Source organism: Perognathus longimembris, chromosome 23 (assembly GCF_023159225.1).
Source record: "Perognathus longimembris pacificus isolate PPM17 chromosome 23, ASM2315922v1, whole genome shotgun sequence".
Taxonomy (NCBI): Eukaryota; Metazoa; Chordata; class Mammalia; order Rodentia; family Heteromyidae; genus Perognathus; species Perognathus longimembris.
The window spans coordinates 16,987,530-17,010,624 of NC_063183.1; the positions used below are offsets into that span (position 1 = coordinate 16,987,530).

The 23,095-nt window shown below is 38.7% G+C and overlaps 1 protein-coding gene across 2 annotated transcripts in view; it reads right to left on the reverse strand.

The window, feature by feature from the left end:
• Positions 1–23,095, reverse strand: part of Map2k5 (mitogen-activated protein kinase kinase 5) — a 251,656-nt gene that overhangs the window by 159,505 nt on the left and 69,056 nt on the right. For both annotated transcript variants that reach the window (XM_048332406.1, XM_048332405.1), the window contains exon 9: positions 2,258–2,297. In XM_048332406.1, the coding sequence (XP_048188363.1) occupies positions 2,258–2,297 (40 nt within the window). The remainder of the gene's footprint in view (positions 1–2,257; positions 2,298–23,095) is intronic.

Below are 23,095 nucleotides of genomic sequence, written 5' to 3' on the forward strand. Positions count from 1 at the left end.
TTGTGGGGCTTGAACTCAGGGCCAAGGCACTGTCTCTGAGCTTTTTTGCTCAAGATTAGTAGTGCTCTACCATTTTGAGCCACCGCTCCATTTCCTATTTTCTGGTGTTAGTTGGAGATAACTGTCTCACATATTTTCCTGCCTGGGCTGTCTTTGAACTATGATCTTCAGATCTCAGCTCCGGAGTAGCTAGGATTACTTACGGGCATGAGCCACCAGCGCCCTGCATGCTAAGACTTCGGACATATTAAAGGAACAAATCAATGAAACAGTAGGAAAATGGTGCTCAAGCAGGTGAGTGCATTCTCTTACCAAAAAGGGAACTTAGGAGGTAAAATGACAATCCAGTGTCAAGATGGCACAACAGAGCCTCACTGGGTGAGCTCGGAATGGGACGCAGGGTGGTCCCCACAATGCTGTCCTTGGAAATTCCATTTCCTCTTCTGTAAAGTGTGGAGATTAGAGCAGATAGATGATCTATGATTTCCACCTTTTGCAAGTCTTTATTTCTGTGAACCTAGCTTGAAGTACCAAAGAAAGTATCCCAAGGGAGAGTTCTGTTGGACCTCCGCACCATAAGCTACATAAGTTAGTAAAACTAGATCTCAAGAAGCCATATAGCATGTTCTATATGAGGTATGATAAGGAAAATAACGAGCTTTAACCTTAACAAAAAAAGAAATACTACAATCAATTGCAACCTAATTGCTCTGATTTTTAAGTTTCCTGAAGATAAAAGATGCAGAAACTATAAACTGTGTTAGAAAAAAAGACCACTTTCTCATGGGGACAGTGTTACAAAGGCATCTGTGAGATCAATCTTAAAAGGATAGGTGGAAAACAGAAGAACGAGCAAAGGTGATCATCTATAAAGGCTTCACACAGAGTAGTAGAGAATATAAGCTTTAGAGTTGGATAGATTTTGTTTTAAAAATTAGCCCTACTTGTTTCTAACTCTCTGGCCTTGAACATTTCAGTTTTCTGAGTCTTGGCTTCCTTGAATCTAAAACAGAATTACTTCATAGTTTAAGGATTAAAGACAGTTATAAAACATCTAGCATAATAACTGGCATAAACTAGTAACAATAGATATAAAGGCCCAGAAACTGGAGATAAAGGATGCCAGGAGGTAGAGGCAATCTGAGAGGGACTGACCAGTTTGTTAGCTAAGAATGTAGTGTTGAGTGTGGCGTTAGCACTGCAGAGTTGTCAAAGACTCAGTCAGAGGTGGGATTATAAACAACCTATTAGGGAAAAATGAAATTTAAAATAATGGTGGATATCAAGCACCAACAGCCAGCCAGTAACAAAGATTAAATTCAAAGTGATGTGGCAGGGCAGGGATCCTGAATTTTGTTACAGGTTATAAACAAGACAGCAACAGTGAGGAGAATCTCATACAATTGCCTGCAACAGCTCCAAGTTACTACATGCACACTATGTCAGTAAACATTGTGCTTAGTATTTCATAAGTAGACATTTTGGGGTTTTTTTGTTGGTTGCGGGGTGGGGTGGGGGTGCTGTCCCTGGCACTGATGCTAAGCTTTGTTTCTCAAGGCTACCACTTGGGCCAAAGCTCCACTTCCAGCTTTTTGTGGTTAATTGGGGGTAAGAGTCTCACAGACTTTTCCTTCCCTGGGCTGGCTTGGAACCTCGATCCTCAGATCTCAGTCTCCAGAGTAGTAGTCAGGATTACAGGCGTGAGGCACTGGTGCCTGGCTTCTTTGGCTTTTTAGTGTATGCAGTTGAGGATAGCGTTGAGGAAAGACAGTTTCAGTGTCAGATGTGTGATCTGATTTCTCAAATCTGTGGCAAAGTAAATGCTACACAGAAGAAAAGACTGAAAGTACAGTGAGAAAATTATTTTGTAAGTCCAGGTGGGAGATACTGGGAGCTAGAACCATAGCCACAGGAATAAGAACAGCAAATGACAAATAGATGCACTTGGGGAAAATGTTAACAGGACATGGCAAGTTACAGGCTGTGACAGATAAAGAAGGAAAACATGACTACTAAGATTTTTGTGCTTCTCTGCCACTCCACGAGACCACAGAAAGTGATGTCTTTTAAATTAGGAGAGCTACAATGTGTATAGCTTACAACTGGACACTGGCATATACACTGAAAATACATACAGCTTCCTGTGTATCACCACAGGACTGCAGCTTACTTGACTTACCATCTGAACTGTTTGACTGTTTAACTGAGAAGAAAACAGTGAGCATCAAAAATTTCATAAAACGTATTAACTGCTTACCTTGACAGCTAATATCTTCCCACTTGGGACATGATACGCTCTATAGAAAGGGGAAAAAAAAGTTATTTGATATCAATAAACAATCTATAAAATGGTTAAGAACTTGTCAACTAAATATTTCTTCAGGAAAGGAGACATAGATGGCTCTTTGAAAGAAAAAGAAAGTTAATAATTTACATTTCTATGGAATGTAAATTCCATACATTATTCCAATGGCTTGCAAAGTAAGTCACTGCATATTATCTTAACCCTCAGGTAATGCTATATTATTATTGATGAGGACTCTAAAGCACAGCAAAGTAAAGTGGTTTGCCCAATCAGGCAAAGTGCATAGTGAAAGAATCAGAGCTCACATTTAGGTCTTCTAACTCCAGATCCCTTACACGTGTGTGTGTGTGTGTGTGTGTGTGTGTGTGTGTGTGTGTGTGTGTGTGTGTGTGTGTGTAGAGATTCTGAGCAGTCCCAAGCTAAGTGGTAATAGTACCGAGATTTGAACTCAGGACCTCACTCTTGCTAGGCAGTACTAACTTGAGCCACTTCACTAGCCTTCCAATATAATTCATATAAAAATCATATTGAAAAGGCTCAAACCTGTGGCTTTAAATAAAGAGGCAAGTTCGAAGTATCAGTTGAGCAAAATAACTGAACTCAGCTGATATGTATAGGCTGTGTAGAAACTATGCCTGACATAGCATGCATGGATTAGATCTGTAGCAATGAGAGAGAGGGGAAGACGAAACGGGAGGCAGAAGCAGAGAGAGAGACAGGGATACATTCATGAAAAGGCAAAAGATCAAAGTATACAGATATAAAATACCATGTGCTTGAATGATATGTGGCCTTTTATATATACTCTGTTGGAAATACAAGGTCTGACCATTACCCAGGAATAAAATCTTGTATAAAAACGTCAAAACAACTATATAACATAAACAATCAGTATAACTGCAAGCCTATAAAAATGGAACACAAAAAATAGTTTGAAAGAACTGAATTTGCTCTGCAAAAATACTCATAAAAGGACATGTGAGCAAGACAAGAAGGATATGTGAGAACAAAAGTCAGCACCCCAGAAATTCCTCACTTGCGTAGTTTCAAAATATCTTTACCAGGATCAGAAGACGCTCATTTCTTAAAACAAAAATACAATACACACATTTTATTATTACCAAAATGAGATCATCTTCTGCTGTTTCAGCAAAATATTTAGTTCTATTAAATTCTCAACAGCTTTACTGAGATATAATTTACATTTAACATTCACTTGTTTTAAGGGTATGATATAATGACATTTTAGTATATTTAGATAATCACTAACAAATGTTTTGAGTGACCTACAGAAATGATGTAGCTATAATTAGCCTACACACACACACACACACACACACACACACACACTTTTCCATTCATATTATCATTTATAATTTACAAAATTATAATCATTTATTCTGCTTTTCCTACTTGAGTGGACAAAGGTCAAGACAATTAAAGAAGGTAAGCTAGGTTTTCATATTAATTACTCATTTGAAGGACAAGCAAGTTATAAAGATTAGCTGACAGCTGGGCACTGGTAGCTCACACTGACAGTTGAGATCTGAAGATGGCAGGTCAAAGCCAGCCCTGGAAGATGAACCCAAAAAACTCATCTCCAATTAACCAGCAAAAAGCCAGAAGTAACACTGTGGCTCATGTGGTAGAGCATCCGCCTTGAGCAAAAATGCTGAGTGCGAGAAGCCCTGAATTCAAGCCCTAGTGCTGATTAAATAAATAAATAATATAAATAAAAATATTATTATATAATACATAATAAATAAAAAAATAGAAATATGTAAGGGGACAGTTGTTCATTTTACCACAGATTTTTTCAAATAGTTGTATAAATACTTAAAGATTTAAAAGTTGCAAAAAAAAAAAAAAAAGCGCAGCATTTGTACCGGGAACAATAAGCAACACCTGGACTTCTAAGCCCAGCTGCAATGATAGGTGAATGATAAGCAGATAGTCTAATACATGTACCATACTGGACAGCTTGGCAACTTAATTAGCTTGTCAAGAAAGCCGATCTCTTTTCCAAAAGAAAGGTCTCCTATTTCCAAGTGAATTAAAAGGGGAGACTTGATGATTTAATTATGACGCACGCTAATTCATCCGTGGAAGTTTGGGTTCGATTTCGGGCAATAAAGATGCTGTGGGGCTTGGTTTACAGTGCAATGACAGTACCAATTTAACATTTAATCATCAAAGCGAGGTGGCTAACAAAGACAACGCCAGGTCTGAGTATGGCCCTGCATTTTACAAATGGCATTCTACCTGCAGGAAAGGAATTTGTTTACTTTCAAGGGATACTGCATCTCAATTGGAGAGTGTGTCTCAAATGTCTTGACCCTCCTCAACACATTAACTGTAAAGTGATTAATGAAGTTTGAATGGAGACTCTGGTTACACCAAAAGACAACTATACAATGTTTTAATTAACAGCTAACACTTCAAATTAGTTTGTTGTTGCCACAGTAATTACCTGTTCCAAAGAGTGCGTTGAGGAAGCATTTTCATGAGATATTTTTAGTGCTTAATTCTTGAGTGTTCCATTTGGTTTGTGACTAGCACACACCTTCTGGGAATAGTCCCAGCACTTAAAACTGAGCGCATACACATGCCAAAAGCTAGTAGCCCAGTATACATTTTTGAATATTTGAACAGACAAAAACAAGAGAACATTTACTATCCATACTTTCTTAGATTCTTTCCATTTTTCTTTTTCTCCCTTTGGCAATGCTGGGGATTTAACCCTGGGTGTCACACTTGCCAAGTAAGTCAGTGCTCTACTATGAATTATACCCCCAGCTCTTTCTTTTTTCCTTTGGTATAACAGATTCTAGATAACTAAACAAAAATACTGGCATCAATCTTGAATCATGGTACAGAGAAAGAGTTTACTGGGAAACTGTCAAAAATATTTTTACTGCAGAAATATCCAAAGTCAGGTTCAATACCTTGCCCAGGATCATATAATCACATAATCTGCCAAACTGCCCAATCTGCCCAAACTGGAATCATGGCAGAATACACTATGTATTTTAGGTCCTGGACCTAAAAGAAATGTATAACAGTGCTAAGTTTTCTTAACTATATTCTAGGTCAGAGAAACACACAACTAAAACTGTACAACGGTATGGATTCATTTCAGTCAGTCTAAGGACTCTAATCTCTCCAGGCACAGAAGCATTCTGCAATCACTGTCAATCTATCTGGAGAGGTAGAAGAGCAGAGGGTGTGGGGCTTTTTAGACATTCCCTGGTTCCGATTTCAACTCTGCCACTTCTTTTTTTTTTTTGCCAGTCCTGGGCCTTGGACTCAGGACCTGAGCACTGTCCCTGGCTTCTTCCCGCTCAAGGCTAGCACTCTGCCACTTGAGCCACAGCGCCGCTTCTGGCCGTTTTCTGTATATGTGGTGCTGGGGAATCGAACCTAGGGCCTCGTGTATCCGAGGCAGGCACTCTTGCCACTAGGCCATATCCCCAGCCCTCAACTCTGCCACTTCTTAACCACGAGAGTGTGATTGTTCATGAATCCCACAATGTCTTACCTGTCTCAAGTCTGGAGTAGGGAAAGTAGTTCCTACCATACAGAGTTGTAAGGTTTCAGTGAGAGGGAGGATCCTGAGGGAAGAGTCTGGCATTCAGTAAGCATCCATTAAACACAAGCTAACAAAGTTTTCCCAGTAAGTGTTAGGAGTAAGACCTGTTAAAATGACTGAAAGAGCAAAATCACCTCTTTGTTTGAGTTAGGCAATGTGAGCTAAAATGAGCACCTAAGAAAGCTTTACTAACAAAAATATAGCGAAAGTCAAAAATGTTTGGTGCTAAGAAAAACTTAAGCAATATTCCTTATATTGTACCAACTTGAAAGCAAAGAATTAAAATAGCTATCTGAAATGCTATGGACACACACACACACACACACACACACACACAATCCAGATTCTAGATTCTTACCATACCATGTCTCTCTCTCTTGCCTGTGGTTACACGATTATACACTAGTGTGCTAAGTGTCACACACAGGTGTTCATCTCAGCACAAGTACCACTTGACAACCACTACTGCTAAATAAGAAAGTCAATGTTTCATTCTCCTTAGGTTACCCTAGAAATATCAACACACTTTCTCTTAACATATATTCTTATAGACGTCTGTACAATCTCCTCTACTTTTTAGATCCTGGTTACTCTGTTATAAACCCTATCGCTCAGCAGAAAAACTGTTCTTATGTGTTTGTGTTCCATACTGAGCGAGTGGTGTTTTCACGTCTTCATCTTTCTATTCTTTACACTTTACACAAATGCTAGCTCTGGTAGGTATTCCACACTTACATATAATTTAAATAGTGTTTTACAAAACAATTCCATATACATTTAATTAATTCTTAATCTTACATATATGATATCACTAATCTCTGCTTCAATCAATCTTGCCTGTCTCTGGTCATCAGTCTGCTCCATCGCACATGGTCTAGTTTCACAGCCTTTGCTCCTACTTCTAGCTTGTGCTTTTCCCATCACTCTTTTCAGGTTTACTGTATACACACACACACACACACACACACACACACACATATTTAAAGACACTCTAGGCATGGCACAGGTGGCTCATGCCTGTAATCCTGAAACTGAGGATAAGATCTGAGGCAGAGTCCATCAGCTTTTTGTCTCTACCTAACCCCAAGAGTCAGAAATGGAACTGTGGCTCAAGTGGTAGAGCTCTAGCCTTGAGCAAAAACATCTAAGGGCCGCACCCACGCCCCGAATTTAAGGCCCAGGAACATGCAGATAGGCAGAAAGACAGACAGACAGACACACACACACAGACACACACACAGCCTTTCTAGTCTCAGTTTAATCTTCATGGAATTATAAACACCAATACAGTTAATTTATTGTCTCTCACCACTAGAAAGGAAACTCCATAATATTTTGTCTGTTTTTGTTTAGTCACTGCTGAATATCTGGCATCTAAAACCATGATATCGAAAACCACAATGGCCACATTCTATAAGTATGGGTTAAATAAGCAAGTTTTCTTAACTATTATTGCTCTACTTCCATATTTCATTTTATAAACATTGGCTAAATGCATGAATGTTCTTGTTACAGGCCTACTTCTGCTTCCCATTTTTCTTAGGACAGTCCTGTGTACTTTTCTAGGAAATTGTCCATTCTTCATTTTTATAAACATTGGCTAAATGCATGAATGTTCTTGTTACAGGCCTACTTCTGTTTCCCATTTTTCTTAGGACAGTCCTGTGTACTTTTCTAGGAAATTGTCCATTCTATGTCGATATGTAATGTATCATCTTATAATTTATAATCTCTGTTCAGAATAGAATTATTCTCCCTTCAGGTTCTTGTTTGTTTTGTTTTGCTACCAGTCCTGAGCTTTGCCTAGGCATTGTCCCTGAGCTTTTGTGCTCCAGGCTAGTGTTCTACTATTACTTGAGCCACAGCTTCATTTCTACCCTTTTTTTTTTTTTAATTGTCAAGGTAAAGTACAGAGGTGTTATAGTTACATGTTACTCCTAGTACCTTATTCACTTATTTAATCCCTCGTTCTCTGCTGAATCATTCTCTCTCTACTTCATCTATTTATTATGAAGTTATACATCCTATTCATTGTCTTAGTTGTTGCCCAGATGATTTTTTATAATCCTATCTGGCTTAACAAAATATACAGGTAATTGCTATTTCTATCATTTTCTCAAACAATATAAAAATCTTAAGAATGTTTTAATTCCAATCAGCCCTCTCATCCTATTATTTTATCTTAAGATTCATTTTGATGCCCATAAATTAATTACTAATATTGCTGTTTTAAATATCCAGAGTTTACTTAGTCACTATTTTTCTTCTTTCAGTCTATTCCTTTCTGGATTAAATTTTCTTCTTAAAATAGTTCCCTCCATAATAAACTAACCCCTCATCCCACAATCGATTTTTCCTTCTTTTCTTCCTCTTTTCTCTCTCGTCTTTGAAAGTATAAATCCCTGATTCTTGTATGGTATTTAACTGAGATAAACAGTCTCTTGGCTTCATAAGGATAGTGTCTCTGCTTTTATTACTGCTTTGAGTTTCCTGTACCCAATTTGCTTGCTAATACAAAGTCACTGGAAGTTTTTGGACAGGACAGAGATATGACCAGACACTAACTTTAAAAGTATTTACTCTAGAAATGGAAATTAGATTTTTTTCTTTGTTGCTGTTTTTGTTTTCTTTTTATCTTGTTTGTTCATTTATCTGCCTTAGGGAGGGTGGCGGGGGCACAGAAATGGAAGGACAAAGGGTGAAAAAATGCAGCAGAGGTACTCAACAGCCACTATGTTGAAAATGAACTATACAACCTTTGGTTGCAGATGGGAGGTAAAACCTGGGAGAGAAGAAGGGAAGAAGTACCACTGTCCAAAAAGAAATGTACTCTTTACCTGACATATAACTGTAATCCCTCTATACATCACCTTTGTAATAACAATAAAAAATTAAAACTCTTTACTGCAGCTACATATTACTATACACTACTAGAAAGGAGGAGAAACTAGAGAGAGCTAGCAATACCTAAAACACTGTTAACAGCAGTGTAGACAAGAGGTAGTGACAAAGTAAGCCTGGATTAATTAACAGGATATGAGAAAAAAAGAACGACAAAAGACTTCAAGGATTTAGGAAGCATGAGAATGTAACTATTAATCTATCTTTCTAGCTAAGGTGATGAAAAAAATTACTGTATTTATTATCATTTTGAAATAATTAATTCAAAAGCTATACAACCATTTTTTTTTAAAAAACTACCAAAGTGAATATACAGTATTTCGACAAGAATCGTTAAAAGTGAGAAGAAAAAACACCTGGAAACTAAAGGTTAGAACATCCTATATGCACACAGGACATAAGGGAGAAACAACCTGTGCTTGAACTAAACATCTGGACCCAACTTAAATTAATGCCATGCATATCATCAATTGCATCTGTACTTTACAGTGTTTACCGAAATTATTATGCTTAGAATTTCAAATTCTAAGAGAACTAAAAAAAATATGAATCATTCCAGCTGACTCCTGTTCACAAAATAAATAACCTAGAGCTGATCATATATTTTCTGATAAAGCTTGTACAATCTTGTACAATTAATCCAGGCATCTAATTTCTATAGCACTAGTCTGCATATTAATTTCTAAACTAACTCCAATAAGTTTATTTTAAATTATAAGCAGAAAGAATTTACAATAGAGAACATCTGTGGCTCTCTAGTGATGGTAAGACACCACAAAATTTAAGAATAAGAAGCTGACTTCTGGCCTGACTACCAATGTTTTAGATTTCAGCATGACTGATATATTTCAAATAACAATTAATTAGCAAAATAGCCATCAAAATGACTATGGAAACACTCTTCCCACTTTTACCTCTAGGAGGAAAACCTTAAGAGTAAATGCATGTATAAAGACTTTGAGCACAAGCCTTGAGTAAACCATCTCTGGGACAGCACCCAGATTCAAGTCCTAGGACCAACACAAAAAAATAATAATTTTCAAACAGAGAACCTGAGGCTCAAAGAGCTGTAGTGTAATCAGGAGAAACTGTTTATCTCTGAACACCTGTACAATTGCTCAAAGACTAATGAAAGAGAGAGTTCTGCCCTGAAATATCCAAGATCTATGTCAATTCTGACTACCTGCTCCGAGGCACAGTTCAGTAATCCTACCTATCCAGGAGACAAATCTGAGGACTACAGTTCAAGCCCAAACAGAGAAGTCTGCAAGACTCATTTCCAATTAACCAGTTTAAAAAAAAAATTCAGAAGAGGAAATGAGGCTCAAATGGTAAAGATCTAGTCTCCAGGGGAAAAGCCAAGCCAGAGTTTATAGCCTTGAGTTCAATCCTCAGGACTGCCACTGACTGGTGGAGAATGATGGAAAGGGTGGCACTGATCAAGCTGCCTTGTACCCATAAATTTTTATGTTCTATTGAGATCCTTTTGTACAAATATTTTTTTAAGTTAAAAACTTTAAAAAAAAAGACTTTGAATCACAAGGACAAAACAGGAACGCTTGAAATGACAATACTTTCACTGCCCTGTGAGGGATGAAAAGGAGTTCTTTCAGAAACCTTGTAACCTGGGCTGGGGGTGTGGCTCAGGTGGTACACCACCCACCTTACAATTAGGAGACCCTGAGTTCAATTCCAAAGCCATAAAAAAAAAGAATAACTGAGCTAAATACAACTTAACTTCTGCTTCTTACATGGCATATTTCAAAGAAGGTTAATGAAAAGATGGGACAGTTGCTTTGGGGGGGCTATTTTTTAATATAATTTTATTTTTATTATAATATATTATACTGAAGAGTCATTTCATAACTCAGGTAATAAACACATTTCTTTTATGGACAATATCACCTCTTCTTTCACTTTCCTCTTGGACAATTACTTTGAAATTATTTACAGAGTGCTACCAATTGTGGAAAAGTTCTCCAAATGAATGGGAGAGATAAGGCACTCCCAAATAATAAAGTCAATTATTTGATTTTCAGCAATGATTTGACAGTTTTCCAAGACGTCCAGGAGATTAGGTCAAGCAGAAAACTCTCAACATCTGACTCAAGATCCTGACAAAAAGTTGGATTGGAAGGAGGCAAAGCACTGCCTAAAATGGAATTTTTCATTAGGTATCCACTTTAAATATCTACACACCCCTTAATTTTCACTGGCATAGAATGTTAAAAGCTACTTACACTCCAATTTGATTATTAAATATACTTCCTTATAAAATATATGGTATTCACTTAAAGTTAATATGAGGCAGGAGCATCCATTTCCACATTTAGAAATGCTATTTTTTTGTCCTTTGCTTCTGAAGTTAATTTAATTTGTCTAGAAAGAAATGGGGTTTGGTGGTGTTTTGTTTTGTTTTAGAGGGTATTGTTTTCCAGGGTATTTTTAATATCATTTTTTTAAAGACAAGGTCTTGCTATTATATATTCCAGGCTGACCTCAAAATCAATATACCTCTGCCTCAACTTCCAAAGTGCTAGGATTATAAGCATGTCTCACCACATCCATTGCCCCTTATGACATTTTACCAAAAACATGTGCTTACATATAATTGAGAAAAATAAGATGGCAATCTTTTTCTAACTTCTATAAGCTTTTCCCTTTTGGACACTTTCATGCCTTGGCATTAAAAAACAAAAACAAAAAAACCCACTAAAACTAAAATGAATCATGGGGACTTTCTGCTGGGCTGGCTTTGAACCACGATCCCCAGATCTCAGCTAGGATTACAGGTGTGACACATGAGCATCCAGCTAGTAATATTTTTAGAAAGAGAGATTATTTCACTTTCAGAGATGACTGAAGTTTTCATTATTGAAATGATTCCAAATCTGGAGTTTATCAATCATCTATATGTGCAGTAGGATGAAAGAAGGAGAGAATGAAAAATAGAACATTGGTCATATATGAACACTTCTTAAGCTTGCAGACTGGACACTTGATTTGATCATACTCTTTTCTCTACTTTTATATATGTCTAAAATTTTTCATAACAAAAATTCTAATAAAGGGACTTAAGCAAAAAAAAAAAAAAAAAAAAAAAAACTAAAATGAAAAGGAAGGCGAGGGCAGAAAACCAGAGGACTAAAGCACCACAGAGAGGGAGTCTCTACTTCAAACGGGGAACCCGAGACTTGGTTGTATTTCATTATTCCAAAATGTATAAATATAAAGCTCAACAGTTCTGAAACAAATCTAAAACCAACAGAACCCATCTTTGAAACACGAAAGCCAACTACGTAAGTACTACACTGAATACTGTATACAAAAAACAAAAATCTTTTGTGTTTTTTCCCCCATTCCTTTATTTATTTATTTTTGCCAGTCCTGGGGCTTGGACTCAGGGCCTGAGCACTGTCCCTGGCTTCTTTTTGCTCAAGGCTAGCAATCTGCCACTTGAGCCACAGTGCCACTTCTGGCCATTTTCTATGTATGTGGTGCTGGGGAATCGAACCCAGGGCTTCATATATATGAGGCAAGCACTCTTGCCACTAGGCCATGTTCCCAGCCCCAACAAAAATCTTTTGTTACCTTGTGAGATTAATTTTCAAGTCCTCTGAAGGTCATTTTGTAATGCAATGGCATTTCAAAGTAAACAAATATAAGCTCACTGTGGGTCAGCTATCAAAAATTTTGTTTTACTGCTTGACTTTTTTCCCTAGATTTACTTTGGGATTTAGACTTTGCTAACATGTTTAGGATGAAGAATCAAGCTGTGGAATTTTAAGGAGTATCATCAAAGACTAAAATAGCCATAGCCATTCACAGAAAAAAAAAAATCAAACAGTTTCAGAGCAATCAACACTGACAGTTGTTGCCTTCCATAATAGATAAACACATTAGCCAGGCTCTAGCTGTTAAAATAGAAAGTCGAAAGTAAACAGCAGTTGTAAAAGAAGCTTTTATGTAAACTGCTCTATTTCGAATGGTGGTCTATGCCAACCTCAATTCTGCCTAAAACTCCATTACAGATGCTTGACTACTGATTGCAAAATAATCTGTGGTTAAGCAACAAGGCCCCCTAGACTGTTTATGTACCAAATCAAACATTTTATTAGGTTGCAGATATTAATTTCAAGATACTGACTGTACACAAGGATCATAAATCAATCTAACACAGGACATAGGAAACTTGGCTGGGTTTGAAAGATTTTTCAGTCAGAGAAAAGCAAGTACAGCCTTACAGTTTATCATTTCGCCTCTCTATGTACTTATTCCCTAAAAAGAAATAAGATGCTGGGTACTGATGGTTCAAATCTGTAATCCTAGCTTCTTGGAAGGCTGAGATTAGGAGGATTTTGGTTCAAGCCCAGTCCAACCAGAAAAGTTCACAAGGATTCCATCTCAATAAAAGAAACTGAGTGTGGTGGTGTTTGTCTGTCATCTCAGCTATGGCAGAGAGCCTAAAATAGGATGATCTCAGTCCAGGAACTCACTCAAACAGCAAACAAGAATAACCAGCATAGGGCTGGGAATATGGCCTAGTGGCAAGAGTGCTTGCCTCGTATACTTGAAGCCCTGGGTTTGATTCTCCAGCACCACATATATAGAAAAGGCCAGAAGTGGCGCTGTGTGGCTCAAGTGGCAGAGTGCTAGCCTTGAGCAAAGAGAAGCCAGGGACAGTGCTCAGGCCCTGAGTCCAAGGCCCAGGACTGGCAAAAAAACAAACAAACCAAACTGGCAAAAAGAAAAGAATAATCAGCATAAAAAAGGATAGTTAGGCCAAAAAAGAAGGGAGGGGTAGGAGGTTATATGTCTGTTTTAACTCTTGTATATGCCTCAAAGTTAATGTGATCATTACTCCATATTTCTTCTCTAAATTGACTTGCCTGGTTTAAGCTTTTAACACTGCCACATTATCTAGTCTTTTTTTTTTTTTTTTCCCTTTTTGCCAGTCCTGGGAATTAACTCTTTGCCTGGGCACTGTCCCTAAGCTTTTTGCTCGAGGCAAACACTCTACCATTTGAGTTACAGCACCACTTCTGGCTTTTTCTCTTATTAACTGGATGTAAGAGTCTCACAGACTTTCCTGACTCCAGACTGGCTTTGAACCTTGATCATCAGATCTCAGCTCCTAAGTAGCTAGGATTATAGGCATGAGCCATCAGTGCCGAGCTAGAGTAGTCTTTTAATGTATAGCTTAAACACATTTGAGATGAGGGAACCTAGTTATAGTGACCTATCTCATTATCATCAAAGGTGCTAAAAGTGTAATGGGCTAAAGAAAGGCAAAAGATACACAACTGAAATAAAAGCAAAGGCGGGGGGGGAGGGATAGGGAGGGGGTAATACTGTTCAAAAAGAATAAAGACGCCATATGCTTTACACAAAAATTTGCCAGGGAGATTTTATACCAAATTTACAGGTGAGAATCCAAGGCAGAGTGAGGTTAATGCCTATTAAGCAATGGAGCAGAATGTGGATTTTGGTCCTCTGAAGCCAGATCCAGCCCAATAATCTTCATGTGAACATAAACAGGCTGTTTCTAGAGGCTCCATTTCCAGTCTTCAAGGCTCTCTGGATATGGTCAATGTTGAGTTTTTAAAAGCAATAGAGGAAATCGATTGAATGAGTCACTTTTCAGAGTTGCATTAACTTTTTCAGGCCACTGGGGTACAATTTACTAAATTACCTCTTCTAGAACACTAAACAGTACCCTAGTGGGTCAAAGAGTAAATGCACCTCTGAAAAGTGAGCCATTTATTCCCTTCTTCCCCGTAGTACCAGATGTAATATGTCCCCATGACAGAAATATTAACCCATTTCCATTAAAAACTCAAAAAACTGGCCTATACTAGATAAAATGAGTATGGGAAGCTTTAGGGGGACCTGGGGGCCGACAAAAGTCTGCCTTCTGTATTCCTGGCCACAGTGCTGCTGAAAAGTCAACATGGACATGTGAAAATACCTCCTTTCCATTCAGTGGATATACCTTAATCAAGACATTAATGGAAACAATAAAAACAGCCAGGTGCCAGTAGTTCATGCCTATAATCCTAGCCACTCAGAAGGTTGAGATGTGAAGATCATAGCTCAAAACCAGCCAATGCAGGAAAAGTTCATGAGACTCATCTCCAATTAACCATCAAAAAGCTAAAGTGAGGGGGCTGGGAATATGGCCTAGTGGCAAGAGTGCTTTCCTCCTACACATGAAGCTCTCGGTTCGATTCCCCAGCACCACATCTATGGAAAACGGCCAGAAGGGGCGCTGTGGCTCAGGTGGCAGAGTGCTAGCCTTGAGCGGGAAGAAGCCAGGGAGGGTGCTCAGGCCCTGAGTCCAAGGCCCAGGACTGGCAAAAAAAAAAAAAGCTAAAGTGAAGCTGTGGCTCAAGTCAGAGTGCCTGACTTGACCACAAAAGCTATAAAGGATAGGGGCTGGGGATATAGCCTAGTGGCAAGAGTGCCTGCCTCGGATACACGAGGCCCTAGGTTCGATTCCCCAGCACCACATATACAGAAAACGGCCAGAAGCGGCGCTGTGGCTCAAGTGGCAGAGTGCTAGCCTTGAGCGGGAAGAAGCCAGGGACAGTGCTCAGGCCCTGAGTCCAAGGCCCAGGACTGGCCAAAAAAAAAATTAAAAAAAAAGCTATAAAGGATAGCATCCAGTTCAAGCCCCAGTATAGGCACAAAAACAAACAAACAAAACTATTCAAAGCTCATGAAAAGGATAGCACAGGATTATCACAAAGGCCAATATCACCCTGCGTTGTTAAGAGTGCTTTCACTTACACCTATCACAAACAGCTGAGCATTCATATCTATTACTACACTGCAGGTTACTTCTTGCCCAAAAATAAAATTTCCTTGACAGGACATGTAAGCATATTATTCCTTCTAATCTCCAAAAGCCCCTGAGTTCATTTTTGAGTTGTCTTAGGAATAGCATTTGTGAGATTCTTTCACAAATCCAAACTTGTAAGTTTTCAGCACAGTTAGTCCCCTACTCTTCTGGAAGATGGCTCTGCAATGAAAATAAGACAACTTTAATTTAAGAATCACCCAGCTTCTAATTAAACTGCCATAGGCAGATGGTTGGATAAGTTTTAATCAGTTTCAATCACCTATTGATTGGTATACTGAAGCCTAAAAAATTAAAAGTAAAAGATGATTGGGGAATTGTCCCATCTCAGAACAACAGTAGAGGCCTCTGTAAATAACTCCTCTTTTAACCATCAGCTAAATGAACACTTCAATACTGCAGTACAAAGTCTTCTGCAAAATTACTTTAACTAACAAGCAGAAATTTATCAGCTTCAGCCAAAATCAATGCTGAAATCAATTTGAACACTGGTTGTGTCTAAAGGGGCTCATTGGCAATTTAGGGAAATTACACCATGTAAATGCCTGTGCTTTAATTGAACAGTTTCATCAACTAGGCTGTGATTGCTGTCCATTCATTTATTTACTTTCGCTGCAGCTACCATTCTACAAAGGAATGGCTTTTGTCAGGCTGGAGAGAGGCACTTTGTCTTCATTTTGTGCACTTTTGTGCATAACAGATTTCATGGAATGAGCACATCACAACTAGGGTCAGAATAAACCAGGAGAGACTTTTTCCTTTAACATTCAAACACAAGCCACCATCACCCCTTGTACTGCCTGGGGATACAGTTGCCTTCCACCAACACTGGAAGAGATGTGACTGACTTCTCTGCACAGGCACTGAGCCTGGGTTGACAATCTGTTTGAATGTGTTCTTTGTGACAACATCAGTTTCTTTCTCATATATCTTTGGAGACTTCCAATGACATATAACCTGTATTAGAATGAGCACCTTCAAAGATAAGGCTACATTTTGCTTTGCAGAGTCCTCTGAAACAGTCAAGAGGAGGTCCTGTTCTCCAATCCATTTAGTACTACAAGGCCTTAATGATGCCAAGTGCATGTTTTTAAAGTAAGATGGATGGGAGGAGGTAGTGGGAAGGGATCTACATGGAAAGAGAACAAACTGTCTTATAAACAACACTAAAATGAGATTTCAGAGGTGATTGAAATACACTCACAAAATTGTGGCAATGAAACCCACCAAAGACAAAGATATGCTCTAATGACTGAGGTTTAAAGATCTATCAGTTACCTCACCAGATTACAGTCCAAGGATGAAGGGAGGGAGGGAGGAAGCTGTCTATTCACATGGCTCATCTGTTAGGTACATGTGTCTGATGCAAAAAATGAAAATGCCAAGTACAGCTGGAGTGTGTTTGCTAGAAAAGAGGCAGGAACTCTTAGGTCTTTCTCACGTAAAGCTTCTCTAGACCCAACTGTAATTATTCACCAGAGGGACTGGAAGGGACTAAGAAATAAGCAAGCCTGGGCTTCAGAAGCAGTCTAATCCCTGATTCGCTCTGAATCTTCTGGAAATCCATTTCACCTGTGCCTCAACTTCCTTTCCAAATAAGACAGGCACTGGTGGCTCATGACTTTAATCCTAGCCACTCAGGAGGCTGATGACTGTGGTTCAAAGCTAGCCCAGGCAGGAAAGTCCAGGCACCTCTTATTTTCAATAAACTACTCATTCCTGCAGCTCAACTGGTAGGTACACCACTAGACTTGGGGGGAGGGGGGGAGCTCACCCTATCCTTGAGTTCAAGTCCCAGGACTAAAAAAAGCCCCTGCATTAAAAAATTAAAAAAATTAGAAAAGATGGCAATTCCTATTGTGCTCAGACACACAGCAAGACAGTGGGTAGCAGGGAGCATAGGATGGTAGCCCACACTGGAAATAAAAATGTGACCCTGCGCACCTCCTAGCCTCGAGTATATGGAGGCAGACAGGGCTTTGAACTACTTTACCTGAGCCTCCAAAGTAGCCAGGGGTCTGCTCATGTACCTTTTAATCAGTCACCATAGCTGCCATGTTCTGCAAACACTAAGAATTATCTTCAAAAAAAAAGTTAAAAGGGAGAAGAAAAAAATCAGGCATACAAATTTAATTTAAAACACATAGCCATGGTAAAAATCATTTGAGATTTTATCCCATGTACTGTTTTCTTTAACAGGTTTTTGTTGCCGAGACAAATGTAAAAATATATTTATTCAGTTTTTAGATAACTTTTCTGGAAATTTAATTATGGTTTAATCAGAGCTTTAGGTTTATTGACTAAATATATTGTTACACTTTGCTGCCACAGTTAGCAGTGGTAATACAATCAGAATATTTGAGAACCTTACAGAATACATATTTTTCAAATACACTAAGCTTGTTAAAATGCTGTATTGATTGTGTCCTAAAGCAAGTTCTAATTTTGTCAGAACATTTTTTCATTTCATTATTTGAATTCATGAAACAGAACCCATAAACTCTGCCTTTAGCAGTAAGACTGTACACTCCTTTTCTTTCTTTCTTTACAACTGACAAGAAACTTATGGAAACTTTAGGTCAAGAGAACAATGTAGAGTGACATTTAAAAAGTAATTTTAGGGATTAACCTAACTAAAGACATGAATGACCTATTTAATGAGAACTATAAAAATCTAAAAAGGGAAATCAAAGAAGACACCAGGAGATGGAAAGACCTCCCATGCTCATGGGTAGGCAGAATCAATATAGTGAAAATGGCCATATTGCCCAAAATGTTATACAAATTCAATGCAATCCCCATCAAGGTCCCAGCTACATTCTTCACTGAAATAGAGAAAACAACCCATAAATTCATATGGAACAGCTAAAGACCTAGGATTGCCAAAGCAATTCTAGGCAAAAGAAGCAGCACAGGAGGAATCACAAAACCAGATTTCAAGCTCTATTATAGAGCCATCATAACAAAAACAGCCTGGTACCAACATAAAAACAGACCTGAAGACCAATGGAATAGGATAGAAGACCCAGAAATAAAGCTGCATTCTTACAGTCAGCTGATATTCGACAAAGGAGCTAAAGACATACAATGGAAAATACATAGCCTCTTCAACTACTGGTGCTAGGAAAACTGGGCTGCCACATGTAGAAAACTCAAAGTGGACCCTAGCCTATCACCATGCACCAAGATGAACTCAAAATGGATTAAGGACCTCAACATCAGACCTGAAACCTTGAAACTACTGAAGGACAGTGTAGGAGAGACACTAGAACTTATAGGAACAGGAAGGAACTTCCTGAACATAGTCCTAGGGGCACAACAGATAGGGGAAAGACTCGACAAGTGGGACTACTACAAAATAAAAAGTTTCTGCACAGCTAAAGACATAAACTAGAAAGACAGCCAGGAAAGGATACTCACCAACACAGCAACAGACAAAGGCCTAATATCAGTCATCTACAGAGAACTCCAAAAACTAACCCCCTCCAAACCCAGTAAACCAATTATTAAGTGGGCAAAGGAGCTAAAGAGAGACTTCACAGAAAAAGAGATAAAAATGGCAAAGAAACATATGAGAAAATGTTCAACATCCCTGGCAGTAAAGGAAATGCAAATAAAAACAACCCTGAGGTACCACCTCACTCCAGTTAAAATGGCCTATACTCTGAACTCTGGCAACAAATGCTGGAGGGGATGTGGGGAAAGAGGAACCCTTCTCCACTGTTGGTGGAAGTGCAAATTAGTACAACCACTTTGGAGAACAGTATGGGGGTTCCTCCAAAAGCTCAGCATAGACATACCCTATGACCCAGCCATACCACTCCTACGCATCTATCCTGAACAACAGGTCTCAGGATATTATAAAGACATCTGCACATCCATGTTTATCGCTGCACAATTCACAATAGCCAAAATATGGAAACAACTCAGATGCCCCACTACAGATGAATGGATTAAAAAAATGTGGTACCTATACACAATGGAATACTACATAGCAATTAGAAATGATAAAATATTGGTATTTGCGGGGAAATGGTCAGAACTTGAACAAATGTTGAGCAAGACAAGCCTAGAACACAGAGAACAAAGGGGCATGGTCTTCTTGATATATGAGTGTTGGCGGGGGGCGGGGGGGGGAGGGAGCAGGAGACACCAGGTCTACAAAACAACAAACTTCTTTTCAAATGATATTTCCACATATTTGGGTCAGCGACTTTACATTATGTATGTAAAACCAAACAACTGCTAAACATAAAAAGGTCTAGAATAGACCTATCAGAGGATCACAATAGCTCAACAGCTATGTGCACATGACCATATAAGACGAGGATAAGCAAAAACAACTCCAAGAGGATGACACAGGAGGATTCTATTATTGACATTACCTTTAAAGTTCTAGGTGAATTTCCTTTGGCATACCCTACATGGTTGCTGTATATGATTTTGGTACACTGGATATTGTATATATGCCTACCTGATCTAGGGAAGGGAAAGAAAAACGAGGATGTAAGATATCACAAGAAATGTACTCACTCCCTTATTATGTAACTGTACCCCCTTTGCACAACACCTTGTCAATAAAATTCAATTTCAAAAGTAATCTAGTATTTAAAAAAACAAAAACCTTTAGGCTTACTAGCCATTAATAGCCCAAAATACTTTAGGAAGAATAACCTTAATCTCTATTGTTTTTCATCCTGAATTTAGTAACCCGTTACTTCAATTCAGTGTTAATGTACAAATCCAAATCTAAAAATATTTCACTACAGGAAGGCAGCAATTTAACAGAAACATGGTCTCTTACATCAAAATAACCAACAACAGAAGCAAGAAAAGAAATACTGGCAGAAAGTTATACACAGTAAATGCCTTTTGGACTTTCCAGTGAATTATTTTCCAAAAAAGCAATTTAAGTAAATGCCCTAGATGCTATAGCATACATATACTTACTTGTTCAATATGCCAACCAAGAGACTACAATTTTCTAACACATCAAATACTACAGAATAGCTTGTAAAATTCAGTGTTTTAGAAATCAAGAAATGTGCCACCTCCATTAGCACAACTATGCTATTAATATAGAGATTCAATTATCAAATTATGTTTTTTGAGGGGATCTGTCAGGGGGTGTGTGTACGTGAGTGTGGCGTGCATTTGTGTGTGTGTGCGTGTACACGCACACATCAAGTACAACAGCTTGAACTCAGTGCCTGGGATATGTCCCTTAGCTTTTTTGCTCAAGACTGGCACTCTACCACTTGACCCACAGCTCCATTTCCAGCTCTTTGATGATTAATTGGAGATAGGTCTCATGGATTTTCCTGTCTCTGCTGGCTTCAAACCAAGATCATCAGATCTAAGTCTTCTGAGGAGCTAGTACAGGCAGGAAGCCATCAAGCACAGCAGATTCTAAGTTCTTGATAATGCTGCAGTAACTGTGACTGCCAAAGAATGGATGGGTTAACAACTTCTAAAGAGTCTCTAAAATTAACTGGAAATGGTTCAGCACTGATTTCAAGAATTACACATTGACACCATACATCCAGAAATAATTTGGGCTAAAAGCTAGGAAACTCAGAGAGTGAAGAGCAAACAGAGATGCACACCCAAACATTGGTCTAGATGTTAGAAGACTTGAGTTAGATGTGAGTTGCATTCCTGGGCATACCATTTTACTCCTCAAAGCCTCCCTCCCCTCCATATACTCACATACTTATGGGTAAAAAAAGAAGACAACTGTAATTTCTCAGCAAGGACTAAATGCCCCAGCATGATCAAGCCCATCCTCCCCCATACTCTCTATTCCAGTCACACTGGCCTAGATTCAACACACTTGGGCCCATTACAAGGCTTCAGTCTTTCTACTTGGAAGGTTCTTCCCCCAAATTTTCCTATGACTGGCTCTTCCACTTCTTCTGATCTCCTCTTATCCTTCAGATAAGCCTTCCGCAAGCACCTTCTCTACTCTTCCTAACACTTGCAAGGTCTGGCATCATCTCCCTTCAGTATTTACTCAGTTTAATACTAGATTATACATGCTGGGATTAGTCCTTGACATACAGTGACAGCAAATATTTGTTCAGTTAATAAATGAGTGTACAGTAAGACAAAATGTAGAAGAGCAAAACATGATATTGGTAAGAGCCAACATGATATTGATGACTACTGAGTGCTAAATTTAGTCCTGAAGCCTGCAACTCTGGGAAAGCTTGAATGGCCATTGATGGCCAGCTCTAAGGGAAATTCTGTTCCCTATATTCTGATAAAGTCACATTACTTTGTTTATGGTAGGGAAGTTTAGCACCCCCTAGAAGCACCTCCAAGTGGGTAACAGTTTACAAGAAGACTGCAAAGAATCTGCTTCAGGGAAGGGAGCTGTGGCAGAGCCTTGAGCACAAAGAAGCTCAGGGGCAGCACCCAGGCCCTGAGTTCAAACCCTACAACTCACATACACACACACACACACACACACACACACACACACACACACACACACATTCACCTGTAGATGGTTTCTCTTCTATATTCCCCGAGTAAGGGGTCATCAGTAGCCAATGTACCCTTAAATTTGTTTTTAAAGTGAAATTTCAGGTAGTAGATGACATGCTGTTGGTAATCTCACTTCTGTGGGTGTGGTCCTTGTGCCCCTTAGAGAATGGGCCAGTTTTAACCTACAATGGGTGCCTTCTGCTCCATAATCATACTTTTATAGCTTCTTAATTTTCATTTAGAATGAAGCATTAGAAATACCAAAAAAAAAAAAAAGAAAGAAAGAAGGGAAGGAAGGGAAGGAAGGAAAGGAAGGAAAAGAAGGAAGGAAGGAAGGAAGGAAGGAAGGAAGGAAGGAAGGAAGGAAGGAAGGAAGGAAGGAAGGGAAAGAAAGAAAGAAAGAAAGAAAGAAAGAAAGAAAGAAAGAAAGAAAGAAAGAAAGAAAGAAAGAAAGAAAGAAAGAAAGAAAGAAAGAAAGAATCTTTCATGGGGTTAGTTCCAGAAACATTAAGTGCTGAGCATAAGTAACGTACTGTGTGCTAGTCAATGTAAGGACTTCCACCAAGATACCCAGACAAAACCCTCCTCCAAGGAGGTGAATCAAGGCAGAAGAAAAATTGCAAGAGAACACTGCTCAAGCAAACCAGAGGTAGATGCACAGAGACACTGGAAACAAAATGAACTGTGCCTCACCTTCAGAAAAACAGCACGAACTTACTTATCTACAGGAATTCTCTACAGGCTTAAAGCAGCAGTCAGAGATCTCTTTAGCTTTCCCTTTGCTGGGTAACAGCGATTCTTTCAACCATTTCTCAACTCAAATGTCAATTCCTCCCTGGGGGCTGGTGGAAGATCCTTCCTGAAACAGTAACTATCTCACTTTCTCCACATCCTCCAGAGCCTGTGTGCCATCTATATAAATAAGCAGCCCAGGGTGTAAAGTCCTGTGCTT